The 22012-nt window shown below is 35.4% G+C and overlaps 1 protein-coding gene across 1 annotated transcript in view; it reads left to right on the top strand.

Annotated features, from left to right (window-relative positions):
- The window catches only part of Tet (Ten-Eleven Translocation (TET) family protein), a 40666-nt gene extending 19597 nt beyond the window's left edge, over positions 1–21069 (top strand). The window contains exons 3-11 of the mRNA XM_090107167.1: positions 1011–1172; positions 10786–10855; positions 11414–13933; positions 14051–14190; positions 14380–14608; positions 14801–15079; positions 15521–15749; positions 16198–19708; positions 19777–21069. Of these exons, the coding sequence (XP_089963293.1) occupies positions 1143–1172; positions 10786–10855; positions 11414–13933; positions 14051–14190; positions 14380–14608; positions 14801–15079; positions 15521–15749; positions 16198–18451 (5751 nt within the window). The 5' untranslated portion in view covers positions 1011–1142 and the 3' untranslated portion in view covers positions 18452–19708; positions 19777–21069. The remainder of the gene's footprint in view (positions 1–1010; positions 1173–10785; positions 10856–11413; positions 13934–14050; positions 14191–14379; positions 14609–14800; positions 15080–15520; positions 15750–16197; positions 19709–19776) is intronic.
- Positions 21070–22012: the final 943 nt, after the last annotated feature.

The following is a 22012-nucleotide window of genomic DNA, read 5'->3' as shown; positions in this document are numbered from 1 at the left end:
AGATTAAAAGTTATAGCAGTTCAGTCAAGCGAGTCAATTTTATGATGCCTTGCAACAACTGCATCTTGGGTGAAATAACATTTTGGTAGAAATTTTTTATTCATTACAATTCAGGTTATTTTAAGGAATATCATTGGTAGTTTTATTCTATAGTAATAAGAAATTTTAATTTTTGCCTATTGCCAATTTATATTTTCGAATAAGATGGTATAATCTTATACCTAAATATAATATCTAAGTAATTTGTCATAAAAATTGTGTAATGACTATACCTAAATATTAATATAATGACTTGAATAAAATAATAAATAATAATGCAAAGCTTTATAAAATCTGAGCGTGCTGTAAGCTAATTTATTTATAATAGAGTATAATGGTTGTCTGCCTGTTATATCCAAATAATGCGATGTTTTCTGTTGTTTTCTTTACTGTAGGTACAATAAATAATTTTATTAAGTAATTAATTTCCACCAAGCTCGAAACAATTATTCATACTACAGTACATATTAAAGGCTCTATTTACAATTCGATATCACATTAACCTACCATTATAGGCGATTATTGTTAGACAATCTTAATATATTCACAACCTACCTTTATAGGCGATTATTGTTATAGACATTCTTATATTCACATAATATTTTTCAGAAGGCTGGTCATCTAATGCCTTAAAAAAATCGATCGGTGAAAGAGATTTCAAATTCCTCTAGTCATCACAAGAATTTACAGGATTTTCAGTTGATCACAGAGCTTCTCGTTTGCTCCTTTTTTCTGTCTGTCTATATATAGTCATGAATCAGCCCTCCCAAATCTGTCGCCGCTAGTCGGCCGTTTTCTGGCAGATTTATTTCTCTTTAACCTATTTGTATACCTCGAACTACCCAAAGTCCTCGCACTTGACCGATTTTTATCATTTCTATACCTATACCTTACAAGGCTATCAGTCCGGCAGAAGGGCAGAGCTTCTCCTTTCCTACTTTCTATCGTGTAACAAGGGTCTCCATCCACAGAGCTACCGCGGCCGCAAGCCGCTCGGAGGCACCGTAGTCGCGCCCGTCGGGCTCAGTCCGGGCGTCCCCGCAGCGGCGTCCCCCGGCCCCGCGCCCGCCGCGCCAAGCCCCGCGCCTGCAACCACGCCGGCCATGAAGCAGGAACACCCCAGCCAGCCGATGGTGAGTTACCATAATATGTATACTCATATTATTAGTTACTTGCTGTGCTCCGCGGTTTTCTCAGTCTTAGTGTGATGATAATATATAGCCTATTATAGCCTTCCTCGATAAATAGGCTATCTAACACCGAAATAATTTTTCAAATCGGACCAGTAGTTCCCGAGATTAGCGCGTTCAAACAACCAAACTCTTCAGCTTTATAATATTAGTATAGATTAGGCCTCGCGATAGAAGACGCATAGATCAGTGGACGGTGACAGTACGGACGTAATGACAGTACGACGCGTTAAAGCTAATTAAAATTGATTATTGCTAGCTTACCGAATATCCATAGTTTTAAGTGCACAAAATCACATATTTATAATCCTTTCTTGTGAGTGAACTTGTTATCTTTAAAAGTAAAAGTTAAAAACTATTTTGCATCAAGATTGATGTAGTGGAACATTTACTAACTGTTACTTTTTTTTTGATCTACCGTCAATTAAAAAAATAAAGTGTTGCCAGATACAGATTTTATTTTCCCCATCAAGAAATTTTAAATAAAATAAATAATTGCTATTGCACGATGTCGAAGTGTTCGGCTTGCGGTAAATTCGTATCCGCCACTGATGGAGTGAAATGTCTTGGATGCAACAGCTTATATGACAGAATTTGTCTAAAAATTTCGAAAACATCGAAGTTGCCACCGAATTGGGTTTGTCCTATGTGCATAAGCAAACAGCCAAGAAAAGACAACACTGAAACCCCTGTCAAAAGTTTGAGCGGGGTATCCTTGGAGGATCCGGCTGGAACATCTGATGTGCAGGTCAGTGTACTGCAAGAGCTCAAACTGCTACGGAGTGATTTGAAACATGAACTGTCTTGTTTTCGTCTCGAGCTTACCAATATTGGCTCGCGGGTGGACACACTGATGACTATGATTTCGGATTTGAAGCAACGATTAGATGATGTTGAAGTTAAAGTGAGTACGCTTGAAAGCCAGAACGATTCAAGAACAAATAGTGAGTTTACTCAATCCCTTTCTGATAGCATTTCTAAGCTGAAGACTGAATTGAATGACCGTGATCAGGAAATGTTGTTGACTAATATCGAGATCACCGGCCTTCCAGAAAGAGAAGGCGAAAACGTTGTCCATCTCGTATCTTTAGTCGCCGCTAAATTGGACATTCAAATAGACCAAAAAGAAATTGTCAGCGCACATAGATGTGGCACTAATAATAATAAGCGAGATATCACTGGGACGCTGTCCCGCAGACCTATATCAGTGCGTCTGTGCCGCCGCTCATTGCGTGATGAATTTCTTCGCAAAGCACGAGTCCGACGAGGAGTTGATACATCTGGAATGGAATTGCCGGGAACTCCGCAAAAATTCTATGTAAATGAGCGTCTAACTAAATTCAACCGTTATCTATTCCACAAAGCACGTGAGGAGGGTCGCAGGTGTGGTTGGAAGTATATTTGGACAAAAGAAGGTCGTATTTATGCTCGCCGTAACCCTGACTCAACTTCGAAACGGATTCGCTCTGAAGAAGACCTGCCTTTGGTTTTTGGATCTCTTTCTATTTGAATTGTATAATCTTTTGCTTTGTCGTAGATGCGAAATCTTTTATTACATCTTCAGTTATTAAATACTTTGTATTCTGCGTTATCTTTTTTGAATTTGTATACACTGATAGTGTGGGGACAGAAATGGCTTTTCCAGGCGGAGATACTACGTGCGCTGTCTTAACATTATATTTTATGAATTCTATTGTTTCTTTCAAAAACACAGTTCAATTAAAGGAACACCTCATTGCCACATTTACATACTCGATCATTTTATATCTATATGGTATATGTATATGTTTTATGTACATTATGTCTCTCACATCATTATTATCATTTAATATTGTTATTTCCTTATTTTTGATCGTATCAGAATGCCTAGTCAAATTAAGTACTTTAATCATAAACATTGCTTTAAATTCATTATTATTATTAAACAATGATTAACAAACTACTTAAAATTGGCTTCCTTAATCCAGGCTCATTATGTAATAAGCACGATGAGTTTTCATTAGCTATGGATCATCACCGAGTAGACATAATGGCAATAAATGAGACATGGCTGCACAAAGGTGAGGATAATCGAGCTCCCGTTTTGTCGAATTACCGATTAATGCACATACCTCGCCCGTCCAGTATCCGTTCGAGGGGTGGCGGAGTAGGATTCTATGTGGGTAAAAATATAAATGTTAGCAAGCTTGTTCATCCGGAGACGCCATCTGTAGAGCAGATGTGGATAAGCATCAAGGGTTTAGGCATTAAATTGGTGATCGGTACTGCGTATAGGCCACCGTGGCTGGAAATTGATACTTTTTTGGACGGTCTAGCAGACTCATTACTGTGTTTTACTGCGTTCGAAAACATAATCTTGGTTGGAGATTTTAATGTCAATTTAATTGAAAACAATTTGCAATCTCAAAAAATCAATTATTTCTTTAAATATTCAAATCTTACTCAAAGCGTGAATACTCCGACACATTTCACGAGTCATAGTCAGTCTTTAATTGACTTGGTGTGCACTAATATTAACATCTTCAACCTAAATGTTGATCATATTCCCGATTTAAGCAGTCATGCATTTATAACATTTGATTTTAAAATTAATAAGCCCTTGAAGAATAAACCGTCGTGGTATGAGTTTCGACCCTTGAATGATATTATACCTTTGGAGTTGGAAGAAATTTTGGATTTAATAGAGTGGGATAATATTAGGTCATGTGTTAACATTAATGATGCTGTGAATATTTTTAACGAGACAATTCTTCATATATTTAATTCGATTGCTCCGGTCAAGAGAGTTTTCAAAAAGAAGGATAAGTCCCTGCCTTGGGTGACATTTCCAATAAAAAAAATGATGGAACTTCGGAATGATGCATTTCACAAATATAAAGCATCTGGTTCGATTGACGATAAAATTAAATATAAAGAATTAAAAGCATTTACTAATGAATCAATTTACAATGAAAAACGTGCTTATTTTAACTTTAATATAAATTCAAAGCTTAACGACTCGCGCTCCTTATGGAAAAATATTAAGAAAACTATAGCCTATAAAGATAGAAAAGAATTAAATCTGCCAAATCTTAAAATTTTTACCGACCCAGATGCGATAAATAAATGTTTTTTAGATGTTCCAGGTAACGGCGTAGTAGATCTTTCCAAAGTAACTTATTTCCGTAGTAACTGTTTCTCCTCTTCAATTTTTGAATTAACTGCAGTCGATGAATCGTGTATTCGTAAAATAATAAATTCTCTACACTCTAATGCAATAGGCTCCGACGGAATTTCACTTAAAATGGTAAAACTCACCCTTCGTAATACATTACCAGTAATAACACATTTAATTAATAAATCTATTCAGACTTGTACTTTCCCGGACTGTTGGAAATACGCCATAATCCGCCCACTTCCTAAAAAAACGAACCCAGAAAGCGTGAAAGACTTGAGGCCAATCAGCATCTTACCCAGTCTTTCAAAAGTTTTGGAAAGGGTGGTGTGCCAGCAGATCCAATCTTATTTGGAACTGAATGACATTCTACCGATATATCAATCTGGCTTTAGAAAATCACACAGCACTACCACTGCGCTAATTGACGTTATAGACAACATTATATCGGAACAGGATAGAGGTCAAAGCTCAATCTTGGTTTTGCTTGATTTCTCTCGTGCGTTTGAAACTATTAATATAAATATGCTCTCATCCAAGTTATCCTTCTATGGCTTTAGCCCCGCGACCGTAAGTTGGTTTAAAAGTTATTTATCTAGTCGATCGCAATCTGTGGAGCTTACTACATCCTCTGGTGAGAAAAAATTATCATGTCCGCTTGAAATAATTAGAGGCGTACCACAAGGATCGATCCTAGGACCTATTTTATTTGTACTCTACACCGCAGATATCATTAATTCTATTAAATACTGTAAATATCATATATACGCGGATGACTTACAGCTATACATCTCATTTCATCCAAGCCAGACTGATTTAGTAATTGCAAAGATCAACGATGACTTAAATAGAATATCTAGTTGGGCCGACTCTAACTCTCTAGTTCTCAATCCAATGAAGTCCAAATTTATGGTGTTGGGAACAAAAACGATGATCCAGAAAGTTGTATCGTATAACCCAGTTTTGCACATTAAATCTGAACCGATTGAGAGAGTTGTGTCGACGCGTAACTTAGGAGTCATACTGGATGATGGTATGCGTTTTGAGGACCACGTTCACGAAATGGCGAGGAACTGTTTTTACAGGCTTAAAATTCTGTATCAAGTGCGTGATTTTCTAAGTGAAGATTTACGTGTGAGGCTTTGTGAAACTTTGATCTTATCAAAATTTAATTATGCAGATGCACTCTATGGGACAAGATTATTGGCAAGAACCGAACGCGTAATTAGGAGAGTCCATAATGCTTGTGCGCGTTTTTGCTATTGTATCCCTCGAAGAGCGCATATCTCTCCATTTCTTAACAAATCCAACTCGCTATTTATGACTTTCAGGAGAGAACTACATTTTAGCGTACTTTTGTTCGGTGTTGTTAAGAACGGTAAACCTGCGTACTTGCATGATAAACTTGACTGGGCCAAAAATGATTATAATACTAGGTTCGCTAATTCCGGAAGCATTAAGTTATCGCAACATTTCTCTTCGTCTTTTCGTGGTAGTTTCCGTTATGCTGCTTCAAAGTGCTGGAATAATTTACCTCCCCCTTTACGAAATCTTTCTTCAGTGCCATGTTTTAAAAAACGTCTGAGGTTTTTGTTGCTCCAGCATCAGAAGCAATTACCGATAGGAGTTCGGCCCGTCGCCACATATTTGAGCCATTGATCATTTTAAGGTATTTTATTGTGTATTTATATAATATCTAACACTCTCCCACTGTTCGCAAAATAAAATTAAGGTGCACATTATATTTTTTCTCTACCTACGCTACATAAACACACTTTCATAATTATATGTATCATTTAATACTGAATCATTGCATCTGTACAGTCACGTGGTCTCCTCTGAAAATCAGTGCAGCAATACATTTTAAGTAATGGTTGCTGCTTTGCTGACGGGGAGTCCTTTTTGCCTCCATTACTATCTTTTTTTTTTTTCTGTTTTGTGTATTAATTACTAAGAGTTACATGGTGGCAAATAAAACGCTTTCTATTTCTATTTCTATTTCTATTATTTCTATCACAACACAATATAAGATGTTACATATATGGGTCTACCATTAGACTCGTACTGGTAGATATAAAGCAAATAACATCGCTTCCCTTCTGGCTGTATAATACTCGTACAGAGAAACGCATTTCTTAAGACCTAAAATTATTTCCAAGAAATTAATTTAAGAATTAATTTTCATAACCTTTGTAAAGCTTCATTACTTCGTTTTCTAAAACATAATAGGCATTGTATAATATACGAAGATTTTCTTTGGTATAATTGTTCCAGGAATTATAAAAGCAAATTTAATCCCATTAAGTAAATACCGGCTCTAGAGCGCTGCGTCTCTACAAACAATTTAATTTATTTTGTTTTCACTAAATGAAACGTAACTACATTAACTAAATCGACATTTTCCTTGTTAATTTTATTTCTAGGCGCTTTTGCTTTTACTTAGCTAGTTTTTATTTTACATTACACTAATCAATACGGGCTATGTCAAAGGATTATCATAGAAATGGTTTTGAACAAAAAACACGTGTTCCTAACAAGGCTAGCTAATACAAAAGTTAAAAAATTTTAATTTGCACGAGTGCTGCCAACTTTTGCAATTTTTGCGCGCAGTCGGCTCAAATTTATCGCCTTCAAATGAAAAGGGACGTGTTTTATTCTCTTTCGCGCTGTTTTCAAAAGGCTTGACAGTTATAACTAAAACAATGGTTGATTACATACCGAGTAGCAACTACATATAAATAACAACGTAAAGTGGCCATTTACACTTTTCTTTGCAATAGTGAAATTTGTCGTACAATTTCTTTAACTATATCAAATTTAATCTTCAATCGTATTCATATATTTTACGTTAATGTTTTGAAAATCTATATTGGGTGTACAATATTGATATGAAGCTTAAATAAATAATATAAATATAATCTCTGAAGATAAAAGCAACCTAACACACCTTTATTCAAATTCGTTATCGTAATTATATTTCCATGAACAATTTACATTAATTAAAACCTAACAGTATATGAAAGGGAAACTTTTCGAAGAAATTAAAATTACAAAGCGCCAAAGTATACACACACAATTTGGGTATGTAATACATGTTTTCCGTCATAATGTTTTGGCTTTCATACCCTTAACATCGCGGATATTAAAAAATTCTTACCTGCTTTTGCTTTAAGTTTTCTTAATTACTTTAACTTTGAAGTGTGTAACGTAATACGTGTATTCAAAGGAAAAAATTGCTTTATAAATCACTTTAAGGCAGCTGGCGTTTTTATGAAGCTCAAACAACGCTTAGTTGTAACTTCTTTTTCAAAGCTCCACGTGTTTCAAGCGTAATTTCAACATTGTCTTTGTTTACTGTTTTTCTTTATTAATTGAAAACTCTTACAACATACAGAAAACCTTTTTTTTGTTTAGTGTTGATTTTATTTTTTTTATTTACATAAACGTTCAGTTAAATGTGTCTTTGATCCTGCTAAAATTATCTAATTAAAGAAAATTGTTTTGGATTTATTAAAAAAATAAAATATTGTACTCCAGTAGCAGTGTCATCCAGTACCTAGGTCCTATGTTCCTATATTAATAAATGTGCCCTTCTTGATTCTTGTCTAAAAATGTAAGGTTCATATTATCTGGGGGCACGGCAGTGCCCCCGCCAAGTCGAGCAAAAAAAAAGCGGCACGGCCGTACCATCCTTTTCTCGAAGCAATTCGGGCCTTTTTCGACCCCCTATAATTCGGTTGTGGATAAAGCAAGAAACCTGAATCTTCTATGTGCATGAAAACAAAATGAATATTAAAATATTATATTAGATTCTTTAGTCTCTCGCGCCTCACGCGATTGAAACTCTCGTTCCTGTTGGTCGCTGGCCCGTCGTGCTGTGTGGTGTGATACATACTAATAATCAAATCAAGCGATGTCCAAGTCGATCTATTTGTTTAAAACGTTAAAAATTTTTAATATTGGCATGATAATAACTTATGTAATAACTTAAGACAGAAGGTCCTTCAAGTAGACACTAAATAGATTAACCGACTTGGTATTACATGGATCTCACAACTTTTGACGGTAGAAAGACTGAGCTGCGAGACTTGGGTTTTTTACAGGATGTTTTTGATGGGATTTGTTTTACCGCCTTATTGGTGCAGTGGCTTACGCGTTAAAGAAGAGCTACGTTGAAATCCCGGTTATCAAATTATAATTTATAATGCACAACACATACAAGGAGGGAAACGGGAAATTCGTTAATGGACCTTTAAAACAATTTAGTTGAATACATACTTTTTCATTCAATTAATACGTACCTATACTACCTTTAGGTACATACCTATACTACCATTTCATAGAAAAAACGTAAAAACGGAATAAAATAAAACGTATTACTAATAGCCTATTATTAGCTACGGTTTCAAGGTCTCGGGACCTTGGTCAGTATATGATTATGTTGTAACGATCCACAAGCCCTACATATGTAAACGATGTCACAATTAACAAATAAACAATAGATTACGTTTTAGAAATTACTATTTGTGAGTTATTTGTCCTTAAAATAATGACCAATTTGGTTCTTGATATAGCTTTGACTATAAAATATATAAGGCTAAGAATGTAATTTCGGAAAATAGAGTAGGTACCTACATCTTATGTTTTTTTTTTCGATTACCTACCAGTAGATACCTATATGAAAAGATGTAGGTATTATAAATATTAAATATCAATTACAATTGATGATATAGCGATGTCGATTTATCAAATTAAAACTGGACTATGTAAATCAATAATCGTAAAATGTATTTACAACGTGAAAAGTTATATTTTCTTGATATGATCACTCTCCAATAGACATGAGAAACTTACGAAACCCTTCCAATTCTTGGAACATATATCTCTGTTTAAGGGTGCGTATAAAGCAAAATTACCAATCTTCTATTAGATGATACGTGTAATATTCAAGACCAAATCTAAAAAATAAAATATATATCAAACTAGATGATATGTTCAACGATTCTGTTCAATCAAAAACATAAAATATTAAAATTGACTCGATAAAAAAAAATCACCAAGTTAGCTCTAATTTTCACACTTTTACGTTTTCTACTTGACATGGTAATACTTATTATGATTTTTTTTTCATAAACAATTATATTAAAACATTTGCAAGATATTTGTCAGAGCATTTTGTGTAATTACTTTTAGTTTTGGTTTTATCTGCGATAAACCACTTTTATCGTGACAAAACCAAACGTTTATCTCGAGAAAAAAAGAGCGCCAAATCTATCATCTAATAGAAGATTGGTAATTTTGCTTTATACGCACCCTTAACTAGAAATTACAAGATAAGATGGTGTGGTTTACAGAAAATTTACATAATTTTATCATAATACAACCTAACGTATAACCCTCATAAATTAAATATTAAGAATAATTTGGAATAACGCTATTTAAAGCAGAATGGTTGTCACTATAAACAGTTGTTTTGTAATTACATTAAAAAGCTTTAGAAAATAATTCATAATCTTTTGAAGCGTGTTTCCAAGCTAACAGTACCTAAACACAACAATAGACGAAGCTGGAAGCGACCTCGTCCGCAATACTATAATGTGTTGTAATGTGTGTCGAATATTAAAATAGCTATTCCACATTCGTACTTGAAAAATTAATGTCGACTGTGTACTTGGGAAATGTACATTTTAGTGAGGAATGTTAAAATTGTTTAAAGATAACGTAAAATAAGTTAAAACATGAGGTGTCCTAAATAAATTCTTATGGAAGTTGTATTGCTAGTTTCTTACGACGTTTGTGTATTGTACAATACTTATGTAGACACTATTATTTAGTATTCAGGCTAATTTTAATTAAAGACAATTGCACTCAAGAACGCCACGTGTTCCAAATTAGTATGACAGAATAATGAACTGCGCGTCTAAAATATGAACCTATTTAACCTTTTTAGGGCTAATTTTTCAATCCTTTGGTTAAAACTTATTCATCGAAAAACGTATTAAACTACCATTTCAAAAATGTATTCTAATTGTCCGTATTTGACAGTTTACAGGTGACATTTTAAAATGTTCGTGTAATATTGGACGGATAAATTTTAACCAAGGATTGAAAAATCGGCCCTTAATTGAATTAAAATGTAAGATTAGGCAATGATTATTTTATTTAATAAAAAAAATTGAAAAGCTCTACAATTCGAAAACGTTACATAAGTTACACAATATGACCGCCGTTTATCAGGGTTTATTATATACGTACCTACATATTAAACTAAATTTAATTATAATCCTGAACAGTTGCAGTAATTCACACAACATAAAAAAATCATTACCATTTCTTTCCATTACTATAGATATGATCAGCACTTGGAAGTCGATTAAAAAGACGTGTGTTTATTTTTTTCAGGCGCCAATGCCGTTCTACGCAGGAGACCCGAACAGGTTTCCGACAACCTGGCAGACAGACCCGTCACAAGGTACGTATGAATTCTTAACATTATGATAACTGTCACTTGTGGCTATCATGGTATTGTTAATGATTATTTTTTACTCTTTTATTACAAAGAATATATTTTTAATTCGGAATTTTAAACCTCCAAAACACACAAAGTTTAAATGGTGCAATATACACTCACACTCTATCGAAATGATATATTGCAAGTGTGCAATATATCATTTCATTATTACAAGCATGAAATTCCAATTTACTGATTATATTAATCCAGACTTAGCAGTCTATGGAAACATTAACAGATTTCCGCAAGTCTATAATGAGCGTCGACAGCGGATTAGTGAACCCCGTCACTATCGTAATTAACGCTGTTGTGGCAAGAATAGAGTGTTAATTAAATTTTAATCAAAATAGGGGATGGGCTTAGGACCATGAACTAAATGAAATACATATCTATTTTCAGAATCTGTAGTTTAAACTATTAAAACAAGTCGAATTTATAAACTTTATAAATATCGTATCATTCTATTTGTGTGGGTGCTGTCACATGTACTAAAATTAGATATCCTAACTTAATTTACAGGATGGCAGAACCAATTCATCCAACAGTTGCCAACTCAAACGGGACAAACAACTTTAGACTACCAGGGTAACCACACGCCCTACGCAACGTCTCCGCATTACCAGGCCAACACTACGTACACCGTCCAGAATGTCGCTACAACATTTGACGTTACGAATAACACATACTATCAAGCAGGCGTGCAAGCAGTACCCGCTCCAAGACCACCGTCAAACAGAGGCGCCTATACTCCAGTTCCATCTCCAAGAGCTCCCCACTATACGACGGAATATCAACAGCAATACGCACAACAAGCTCCTACTACGGGAGTAACATCAGGAAATGAGTCTAGGCCGGCGTCTGCAGCGTCTTACCAAAGCGCAGTTCCAACCACCGCCGCACCTGTTTATACAGTAAGCCAACAAAATTATGAGCGCGCTGATTATACGTCAGAGCATTCAGAAGATTACAATAACGGTGACAATACAACAAGCGATTCCAATAACGACGGTGATAGGCAAGAACAAAATAGCCAGAATGGACAGCATTCGGGAAACGCCGAGCCTGGATACCTGCAGGGGAGCAACGGTCCGCGAGCTTCACTCGATTGTAGCGGGTATTCGGGCGGCTATACGAGCGGGCAACACAATGAAAACAATCAATCACAAAATCAAAACGATTGGCAACAACGGCAATGGCAACATAACCAAAGAATACAGAATCAGCAAATCCAAAACCAACAGCAAATCAGCCAAATGCAAAGTCAACAACAACAATTACAAAATCAAATAAATTATCAGAACCAACAAATGCAAAATCAACAGTTACAAAACCAACAAATACAGAATCAACAAATGCAAAATCAACAAATTCAAAATCAACAAATGCAGAGTCAGCAGATGCAAAATCAGCAAATGCAAAATCAGCAGATCCAGAATCAGCAAATGCAAAATCAACAAATGCAACAGCAAAGACAAGAGGAGTCAGAACAACAGATGTTCTCTCAATCAGACAGGGTTAATTTGAACTCGAGACTGAAAACAATGATATTGAATAAGCAAAACCACTCACGCGATGGCACCAATACGCCTCCTGACAAAGGTGACCCGGGAGAGGGGCCGCCTCGAGGGTTAGACGATAGAAAAGGCTGTGTATCCGTCGCTGATGATAGAAATACTACCGGTCATTTTTTATCGTATAGCCACCATCTCCGAGGTAATTACCGCGTAGGCGATCAGGTATATCCTGTCGCTGGTAATTATACACAAAATTCCCACACTTATAGTGCGGGTGAATTCGGAGGTGGTGGCCACCACGTATGGGAGGGGGGGACGCAAGTCTCGAGAGATTATGATAAGCACAATACATCGGAGAACGTTTCTAAAGCTCCTCAAAAGCTGCCGTCGTATTCTGATATGAGAGGTCAATATAATAGTTATACTAATGTACATTATGATGCGCATAAATATACGGAAATGTATGCTAATGATAATATAAACTATAATCAACAACAAGATAGTAAAGATTTTCAATCTAAAATGCTCATTGGACCTGTATCGGAAATGAATCAACAAAATTGCGTGCCACCGCGGGACGTAAACGCACAAAAGAGAGCTTATGAAAGGGAAGCATATGATGCAAAATTTAAACATCCATCTGCACCTTTAATACCTAAATTAGAAGCACCTGACAATTACCCATATCAAAAAGACGAAAGAATGAAATCAGAACCACAACAAAGAATGGTAGCCAAAAATTCTTATCCTAACAATATAATTGACCCTAAACGAGATTATCAAAATGGTGTCATACCAAGATCACAACCTAATGTTTTACCACCGATTTCTACTATTAAGCATGAAAGTTTTAATCAAAAACCAGTTGGCTACCAACAATTTCAAAACTATCCTTTAGAAAGGAGACCTGAAACTGTTGAGAATTACGCACAAATGCCACGGCTACATGAAAATATGGGGTTTCAGCGATATAACAGAAATTTTGAACCCAAAATAAATAAAGATGACCGAAAAATTATTCCAGGTCACGTACCGTTGGAACCAAAGCCCCCTTATTATATAGAGCAAATAAAATCGGAACATTCACCACCAGGACACAAAATATATAAAAATATGAATTTTGGTCCACCGAAGAGTGAACCGTATATGTTCGCTGGTGACGGAGGACCCGCTGCTATAACAAATGAAATTGGGTATTCATGCTGTAGACAAGGTTCGACAAAGAAGCCCCCACCTGAACACCTTAGAGACGGAGCATGTCCAGGACTTCAAACTAAAGATGAAATATTAGAAGGGGATCCTGATTCCACTGAAAAATTAGATCCAAAAGTTCAAGCCAAACGCAACACACCCACGCCCGATATTTATTCGAAAAACCCAAAAGAGAACCAGTTCAATTACTCTAAAGAATATCTTGAAAATCTTGAGAGATTGCGAAATAATTCAAGAACAGAAGTACCAGATTGCAACTGTTTTCCTGCGGATAAAAATCCGCCCGAACCCGGAAGCTATTACACACATTTAGGTACGTATTTACATTTAATAAAGAAAGCTTATTTTCTTAATTCATCATTCATTCAGTAATTTTGTTTTGTTTTTTATGAAAAGAGCAAAAAATATATAAACTAATAATCAATTTTAGGTGCAGCATCATCTCTCTCAGAATTAAGAAAAGATCTAGAAGCTAGAACTGGATTATCTGGCAAGGAATTGAGGATAGAGAAAGTCTGTTACACTGGCAAAGAGGGCAAAACAGCTCAAGGCTGTCCTATGGCCAAGTGGGTGAGTGTATGGATCCAAAAATGTTTTTACCTAATATTTCTATTTAATGTGCACTTTTATGTAAATGACTTATACCATAAATATTTACAGACTTAACTTTGCATTAACTATAAATATTTTTTTATCTTTTCAACTCAGTACTATATTCATTTAATGCATTTTGTAAAACTTATTTGTTGTCTTTTACAGGTCATCAGGCGCGCAAACTACACCGAAAAGGTTTTGGTCGTCGTAAAATTCCGTAGTGGCCATAAATGTGCAACGTCCTGGATAGTAGTGTGCCTCGTGGCTTGGGAGGGGATTCCTCAATCTGAAGCTGACTTGGACTATACGCTGCTATCACACAAACTTAATAGATATGGCCTGCCCACAACTAGGCGATGTGCTACTAACGAGAATAGGACTTGTGCATGTCAAGGTTGGTTTTGTATATTATTTTCATCGTAGTGGATAATTTTCCAATAAAAAAGAAAGCTTGTGAGAATTGATTCTATTCATATTCAGGCTGGGCGGTTCTGAATTAGACTTGACACGAAAATTGCAGAGAAATATTAAGAGACAATATTTTCTTATTACTATACGATATTCATGTTGTATTTGTATCTTCCAGGCTTGGATCCAGAAACATGCGGCGCTTCCTACAGTTTCGGCTGCTCCTGGTCCATGTATTACAATGGATGCAAGTACGCCCGTTCAAAAACTGTCCGCAAGTTCCGACTTTCGGTCAAAACAGAGGAGAGCGAGATTGAAGAGCGCATGCATGTGCTGGCGACATTACTCAGTCCCTTGTATATGAACTTGGCACCAAAATCCTTCGACAATCAGTGTCAATTCGAGAAAGAAGCGTCTGATTGTCGGTTAGGGTTCAAACCGGGACGACCTTTTTCCGGTAAGTTTTTCTACATTTCATATTAATTGATGTAATGTTTTCGTTTTACTAATATTATAAGTGACCAAGTATGATTCTTCACTTCTAGGTCAATTTTTATCACTTTTTAAATATTTAAAATAACACAGGTCACTAAAATATTATCGCTAAAGTCGCGGAAACAACTACATAACAATTATCTATATACGTAACAATCAATAAACGAGGGAGAGAAAGTTCTTAGCAATTTATTTCGAATTTCCCGTAGCATTATAATAAACCACTAGCGGTCCGCCCCGGCTTCGCCCGTGGTACCCACATGTTTAAACTATCCTATCTTTCAAGTTGGATCGAACTGCACATGGTGTGCGAATTTTATTATAATCGGTTAAGGAGTCCATCGAGGACAAACATTGTGACACGAGATTTATATATATTAAGATTACACATATTTTCTTGCAGGTGTAACAGCATGCATCGACTTCTGCGCGCACGCACACCGCGACCTGCACAACATGAACAACGGCTGCACGGCGGTAGTGACGCTGGCCCGGCACCGCGCGCTCGGCGCCGCGCCCGACGAGCAGCTCCACGTGCTACCGCTCTACGTGCTCGATACAACTGACGAGTTCGGCTCGAAGGACGCGCAGGAGGAGAAGATGAAGAGCGGCGCGCTGCAAGTACTGGACAAGTGAGTGGTGATGTACACCTTTTTTTGTGTTGATATGTTGGCTATTCTTAATATATATAAATCTCGTGTCACAATGTTTATCCTCAATGGACTCCTAAACACTAACCGATTATAATAAAATTCGCACACCATGTGCAGTTCGATCCAACTTGAGGGATAGGATAGTTTAAACATGTAGGGCGGGCGAAGCCGGGGCGGACAGCTAGTATTTTTATATGGAATGAATGTTGAATTATTTTTTATAGGGCCTAATCGATATTAAAGCTATGGAATAAACATTTGTGGTCGTCAATTGAATTATCATATAAAGTACTGTGTATTGAGATCTAGTTTATCCTATAGAACGTCATTTTATAACTTAAATTCAATTCCCGCCTTGAAATATTTTTTTACTCTAATTATTGATTATAATCGTACTTTTTCAAAAACAATTAAATTTAAATTTCAGATATCCAATGGAGGTTCGGGTTCGATCAGTACCTTTACAACCTTGCAGACGACACGGCAAAAAGCGTAAGGAGGAAGACAACTCCGATTCTAATAATTCGTCAACAAATACTCCACAAGCGTCTCCAAACCAGAAGAAGTCGCAATGTTCCACACCGGGCCCTAAAACTCCCCAACCAAATGATTGTAGGAACATTGCTAGTCCGAGAAGTCAAAACAGCGCATCACCACGAGCAACTACTCCCGCCTTACACCAGTCTAACTCTTCAGCGTTTCAACCGAACCCAAACAACCCTCATTATAATTCTGCCTTTGTAAATCCAAATATGCATAACTCTAATCCCAATCTTATAAATCCAAATATGAGTAATCCGGCTCTTCTAGATATGGCGTCAATGATTGATAACTTCACCGACGCACAGTTGCAAAGTAATCAAATATCGAGTACCGTGTTAGATTCGCCGTATAATCCTTACGATCAAAGCTATAATATTCATAACCAAAATAATTTATACAATCCGAATCACGCACCACCCATGGTAGACGCTAATTGCCAAAACACAAACCAGAACCAATTACCTAGTTTTGCATCTGGTCTTCAAAAACGTGAGCAACAGTTTAATGCTCCCAATGTTCCTGAAATAAATAATGCACAAAATCCTTGGCCCGATTTTGGTAATCCTGAAATGTTTAATAACGTTGTTAAGGAAGATCCAGATTCTACAACAGCTCATTTAAATATGACATCAAATAATTATAGTCCAGACTCCAATAGAAGTGATACAAACTCTGACCAAACTAAAAATACTCCAGAAATTGATAAGCAAAGTTTAATTCCCGATATATCACAAAAAATGCCTGAATTTGATATACCCAATTCTCCTAGAACTGAAATTTCTCATAAACCCCAAAATACGCCAGAATCCCCGGCTTCCTCGCATATATCAGAAATGAAATCACCAAATAACGATCCACCAGCTGCTGGTGATGCTCGCAAGAGTGTTTGGAGATCGCCAGAACATAGAAATTGGGATCCCTCCAAGCCAAAAGACGCTGCAATTGACAATGAAAACGCAGTATTTAGAGTACCAAAGGCGAGGCCGCCATCTAGATCGCATGTTAATATTCCAGAAGGCTTAGATCAATCCACTTTTTTGAAACCGTATCCTCCTTCTGATAGACCTCATTTAAGTCAGGGCTATGAACATAGAAGTCCCTACGATAGCCGAACAAATTCCCATCCTCAAACGCAGACCCCACCAGCTAATTACACAATTAATCATGACGAATCGAATCAAAATTCAACAATGGCACACAAGCCAGAAACAACAAGCAATAACTACCCAGTGAATCAAAATACATATGGTAATCAGTCACCTATTCAAGGTTATAGTAATTACCCCACCGTGGGAAATGCTTATGCATTTTCATCAAATCCCTATGGCCATTTTAATCCTTATGAAAATTCGTATAATGACTATAATAGCATAGCCTATTACAACGCAGAAAAATATAAAAGGGAAGAGTTAATTAGAAACTCTCATTGTTACAATTCGTATGGTTATCAATACAATCCAAATTTTGCTTCAAATTTTTATCAAAATCCATCTCCAAATTGGTGTCAATCTTCACCTAATTGGTGCATATATCCACCACCATTTTCCATACCCTATCCGCCGGAACCGCCAAAAGCTGAGCCTATTGGAGAAGTTACAGGTGTCTCCGATAACCTGGAATGTTTTAAAGATAGTCAAATGGGAGGTGTTGCGATAGCATTGGGTCACGGCAGTGTTCTTTTCGAATGCGCTAAACATGAAATGCATTCAACTACAGCAGTAAAAAATCCAAATAGAGCAAATCCTACCCGAATTTCGTTAGTATTCTATCAACATAGAAATTTAAACCGCCCCAAACACGGTCTTGAAGAATGGGAAGAAAAAATGAGGTTAAAGAAACTCGGCTTGAACCCACCAACGCCAGGTACCCCCGGCCCCAATTCTAATTCTGTTTCCCCAGCCTCAACGCCTACCCCTGATCAAAGACAAACTCCTAATCCTGAAAAGTGGAAAAATAATGAGAATTATATACCGGGTGGGTATAGCTCATTGACTGCCTTAGTAGAAGCTACCAATACGGCTAAAAAGAAAGGGCAAATCATGCTCAGGGCTGACACACAAACGACGATGTCTTGGACGACTTTGTTTCCGATGCATCCGTGTACTGTGACAGGTCCTTACCAAGAGTCGGGCACCTGACGCAAGCCGGGCCCGTCGGCCCAATGTTCTTCCAAAAGACGGAGTGAAATCGCTTCCTTAGCAATGTAAGGTATACGATGCCTTTCGATTCAGGTCTTCTAGAGCAAGCGTGCTTTCCAAACGTTTTGTAGTTCCTCGTTTTATAATATTAAAAGTAAGCTCTCGATTTTTCGATAGACTGGTCCATTGTTCCCGCGAGATTCCACTAGTGCATTTACATCGGAATTGACTACCAATTTTTATGACGTATTTTTTTTTTCAAGTTAAATCAAGTGAGCTATCAATCAAAGATATATTTTTAATTTTTAATAGTGTTTATCGCATTTCAACTAGTCTTACGTTACTACGTTAGTATCGAATCGTATTTTTTAAGACGATAATTGTAGTTTTTTGTATATTCTTGTGTTTGTATTTAGTTTAACCGGTGTCTCAAATTACGGAATTAGTTTATTTTTATACGCTCTGTATGTCATAAGATAGAATTGTCTGCATATTTTGTCGGTTTTATTATAGCGCATGATAAATGTTATGCGATGCAATGATCTCATAAACTAATAAATCTACAATTAATTCACTATTCAGAGCGAAAGTACAAACAACGTTTAATATATTTATCTGTGAGACGACGCGGCCGCGAGGAGACTAGCACGTTCGACGTAGTATTTATTTGTATTTTTGTACCTTTATCTGTGTATTAGTTACTTTAATGTTAATTTTCATTCCTCTATACATTAGCGGTTGTTTTTTGGCGTTGTTTTAGTGATTTAAATAGCATCATGTCGATACGTGTATCACAAACGTAATTGAGTGCTTTTCTATTAGCTTAAGACGTGTGTATTTTTAACTTTTTAGAATATTTAACTTATTTATATTGTATTACGTGAACCATTATGAAATCATTTTCTTTGTAATAATTTAGTGTTACTGTAGGTATTAATATTTAATATATTTGCTTTTACATCTATGACATTAAATTATTAGCAGATTTCATAAGCCTTCTTTACTTTCAACTCTAGTGCCTGTCTCTGGCTTCAACCAGAAAGTTAACTTGTATCGTATTTAGATAAAAAAATCATTTTCGAACTTTTAAAATGTGACCTTATATTTTATGGATTACATTAAATGAACATTTTCTAATTTTAGCGATGATAAAATTTTATAAATTAGCCATACAATAAAAGATGAATAAATAAAATACATAAGTTTATATAATAGTGTTTGCGAAAAATTCAGGCGCTTGGAAAGTTTATAAAGTAGGCATTATATTGAAAATGATTGAAAACATACTGATGAAAATTCAGGCGCTTGGAAAGTTTATAAAGTAGGCATTATATTGAAAATGATTGAAAACATACTGATGAATAGTTATTAATATATAATTAGGCTAAGAAAAGTTTGTTTTAAAGATTAAACTATTGATATAGTTTATATTTTTTACGTGTACGTATTTATTGAATGGTAAATTTATTGGGACGGACGTGAAATTATTTATAGGTTATAAAGTTTTGAGAGCAAAACTTTAAAAAATAAGCAATAATAGACATCGGGGTCTATGTACATTGTAAAGTAGGAGTGAAAAATAAAATTAATAAACGAATGGTGCGATATTGTCGTCGATCTTATGGATATGCTTGAAATTTTAAATTGTAATCGTTTGCCTAAAGTTATTCTGATATTATTTGTGTATGTCATTGGTAAATGCCCAATTCTTGCCACGGACGTCGTAACGTCTTCATTTTGTGAAATAAGACATATCAAAGCATTCGCAAACGTCATCATAACTCGTATCAAATCTTCTGTATTCACTCGAATGTTGTTTGTGTAAACTAATTTTAATTTAGTTACAAATTTTGAACAGCAATGTTAGACTGCATTCAATTCGTTTCTTACAATATCTATTTAATTTCTTGTCAGAAATTGTATCAGTTTTAAAAACGGATACTCAATACTCTTACAACAAACTTTTTAAATATATTTTCTGGATAACCAAAAAGCTATTTCAGTTAAGTTTGAATGCAGTCGTAAGAAGGTTGTAATACTAATAACTTAGTGTATCCTCGTGAGTTTTATAAGAAATCATTAGGTTTAGAAACCTGTGATATACGATTAGATCACGTGCGTTTGACTGCTTGTATGTCTCCAGTGTGTTTGTATGTAATCGACGGCACAACTATATTTTTGTTAAATAAATTTGCATAGGGGACGCGTGAATACGTTTCCAATTTTAATTGGTCATTTAAAGTCGTAATAAAAAAGTTAGCCAGTAACAAAAAAGGTTGTATCGTAATAGTTTTTATAGCAATAGTGTGCATGTTATGTCAAAATAATATTCACACAGGCATTCGTTTTTCAAATCATGTTCAGTATTCACGCCGCCTCTCATATAGTACCTACCGTCAATGTTGCCGCAACCAAAAATCGACCAGTATTTTAAAATTAATTTGTTTTACCCTCGGTGCGGTGAAATGGGTTTACCAATGTATTTCGTGTTACACTTGGTCGTTACGTTTCAGTTACGACGAGCCTTTGTGTAATATTTTATTATCTTCTGCCAAAACAAAAGATGTGTCATGTAAATAGAACTACCATTATTTATTAATACAATAATTTAAAAGACATTCTTGTTCGTTTTATTTGAACCCTGTGTTTTATCGATACATATTGTGTTTTATCAAAATGAAAATAACTTAACACTTTTATCGTAGAAAGTTCAAACTATTGATCAATAATCATTATGAATTCATAGTTTTCAAATACATAGCTTGAATTCCAAACACCAGTAATTACGCAAATGTACTTTAACCCATTGAGCCCCAAGCGGACCGATCGGTCCACGACACAATTGTGGTTCCGGGGCCTGAGTTTTTAAAGTAGAAATAAAATCAACTGTTTTTTTTTTCTCTTAATATCTAGTGATCACGATAGGTATCAGATGAATATAGGAAAGTGGAAAAGGTAAATGAAACAACAGGAATATAAAATTATAAAACATTTATTATTGTAGGTACACATTGAGCAATAAACCCAAATACAAATTATATTTAAAATAAGAACATATACAAATTTGAATACATTTTAACAAAACAATCCAAAAAATTTATGTCACAAATATAGAACTAGAAAAAGGTACACATTGGAATGTAGAGCAATTTCAATATAATACAATATAAATTCGGTAGGTAACAACAATTACAGTAGGTACATACATATTATGCTTTCATATATTGAATAAAAATTTATATGATCGCTACCGGTAACAAGAGTATACTTTATAATTTTTATACCTAATTAATGTAAAAATAACAATAAAGCCTCTTGCTTAATTCAAGCTTAATTCAATCATCTACATTCTAGGATGTTAATGTGATGCTGTAGAATTGAGCAACTTCTATATTCAAAATGGATTTTCATATAGGTACATAAAATTTGTAATTACAATAAAAATTAAAGCTATACATGTATGTAAAATAAAAATTATATAAACGCGACGCAAGCGCCACAAAATTTGTCATTGTACTTCTATGAAGTAAGTCTATTATGGTTTTACTTAATATTAAATTG

This window comes from Colias eurytheme, chromosome 11 (genome assembly GCF_061535395.1).
Source record: "Colias eurytheme isolate Ceu_HAF_F1 chromosome 11, ilColEury1 Martin Lab GWU primary, whole genome shotgun sequence".
Lineage (NCBI taxonomy): Eukaryota > Metazoa > Arthropoda > Insecta > Lepidoptera > Pieridae > Colias > Colias eurytheme.
This window is presented reverse-complemented; position numbering and strand designations above follow the sequence as displayed.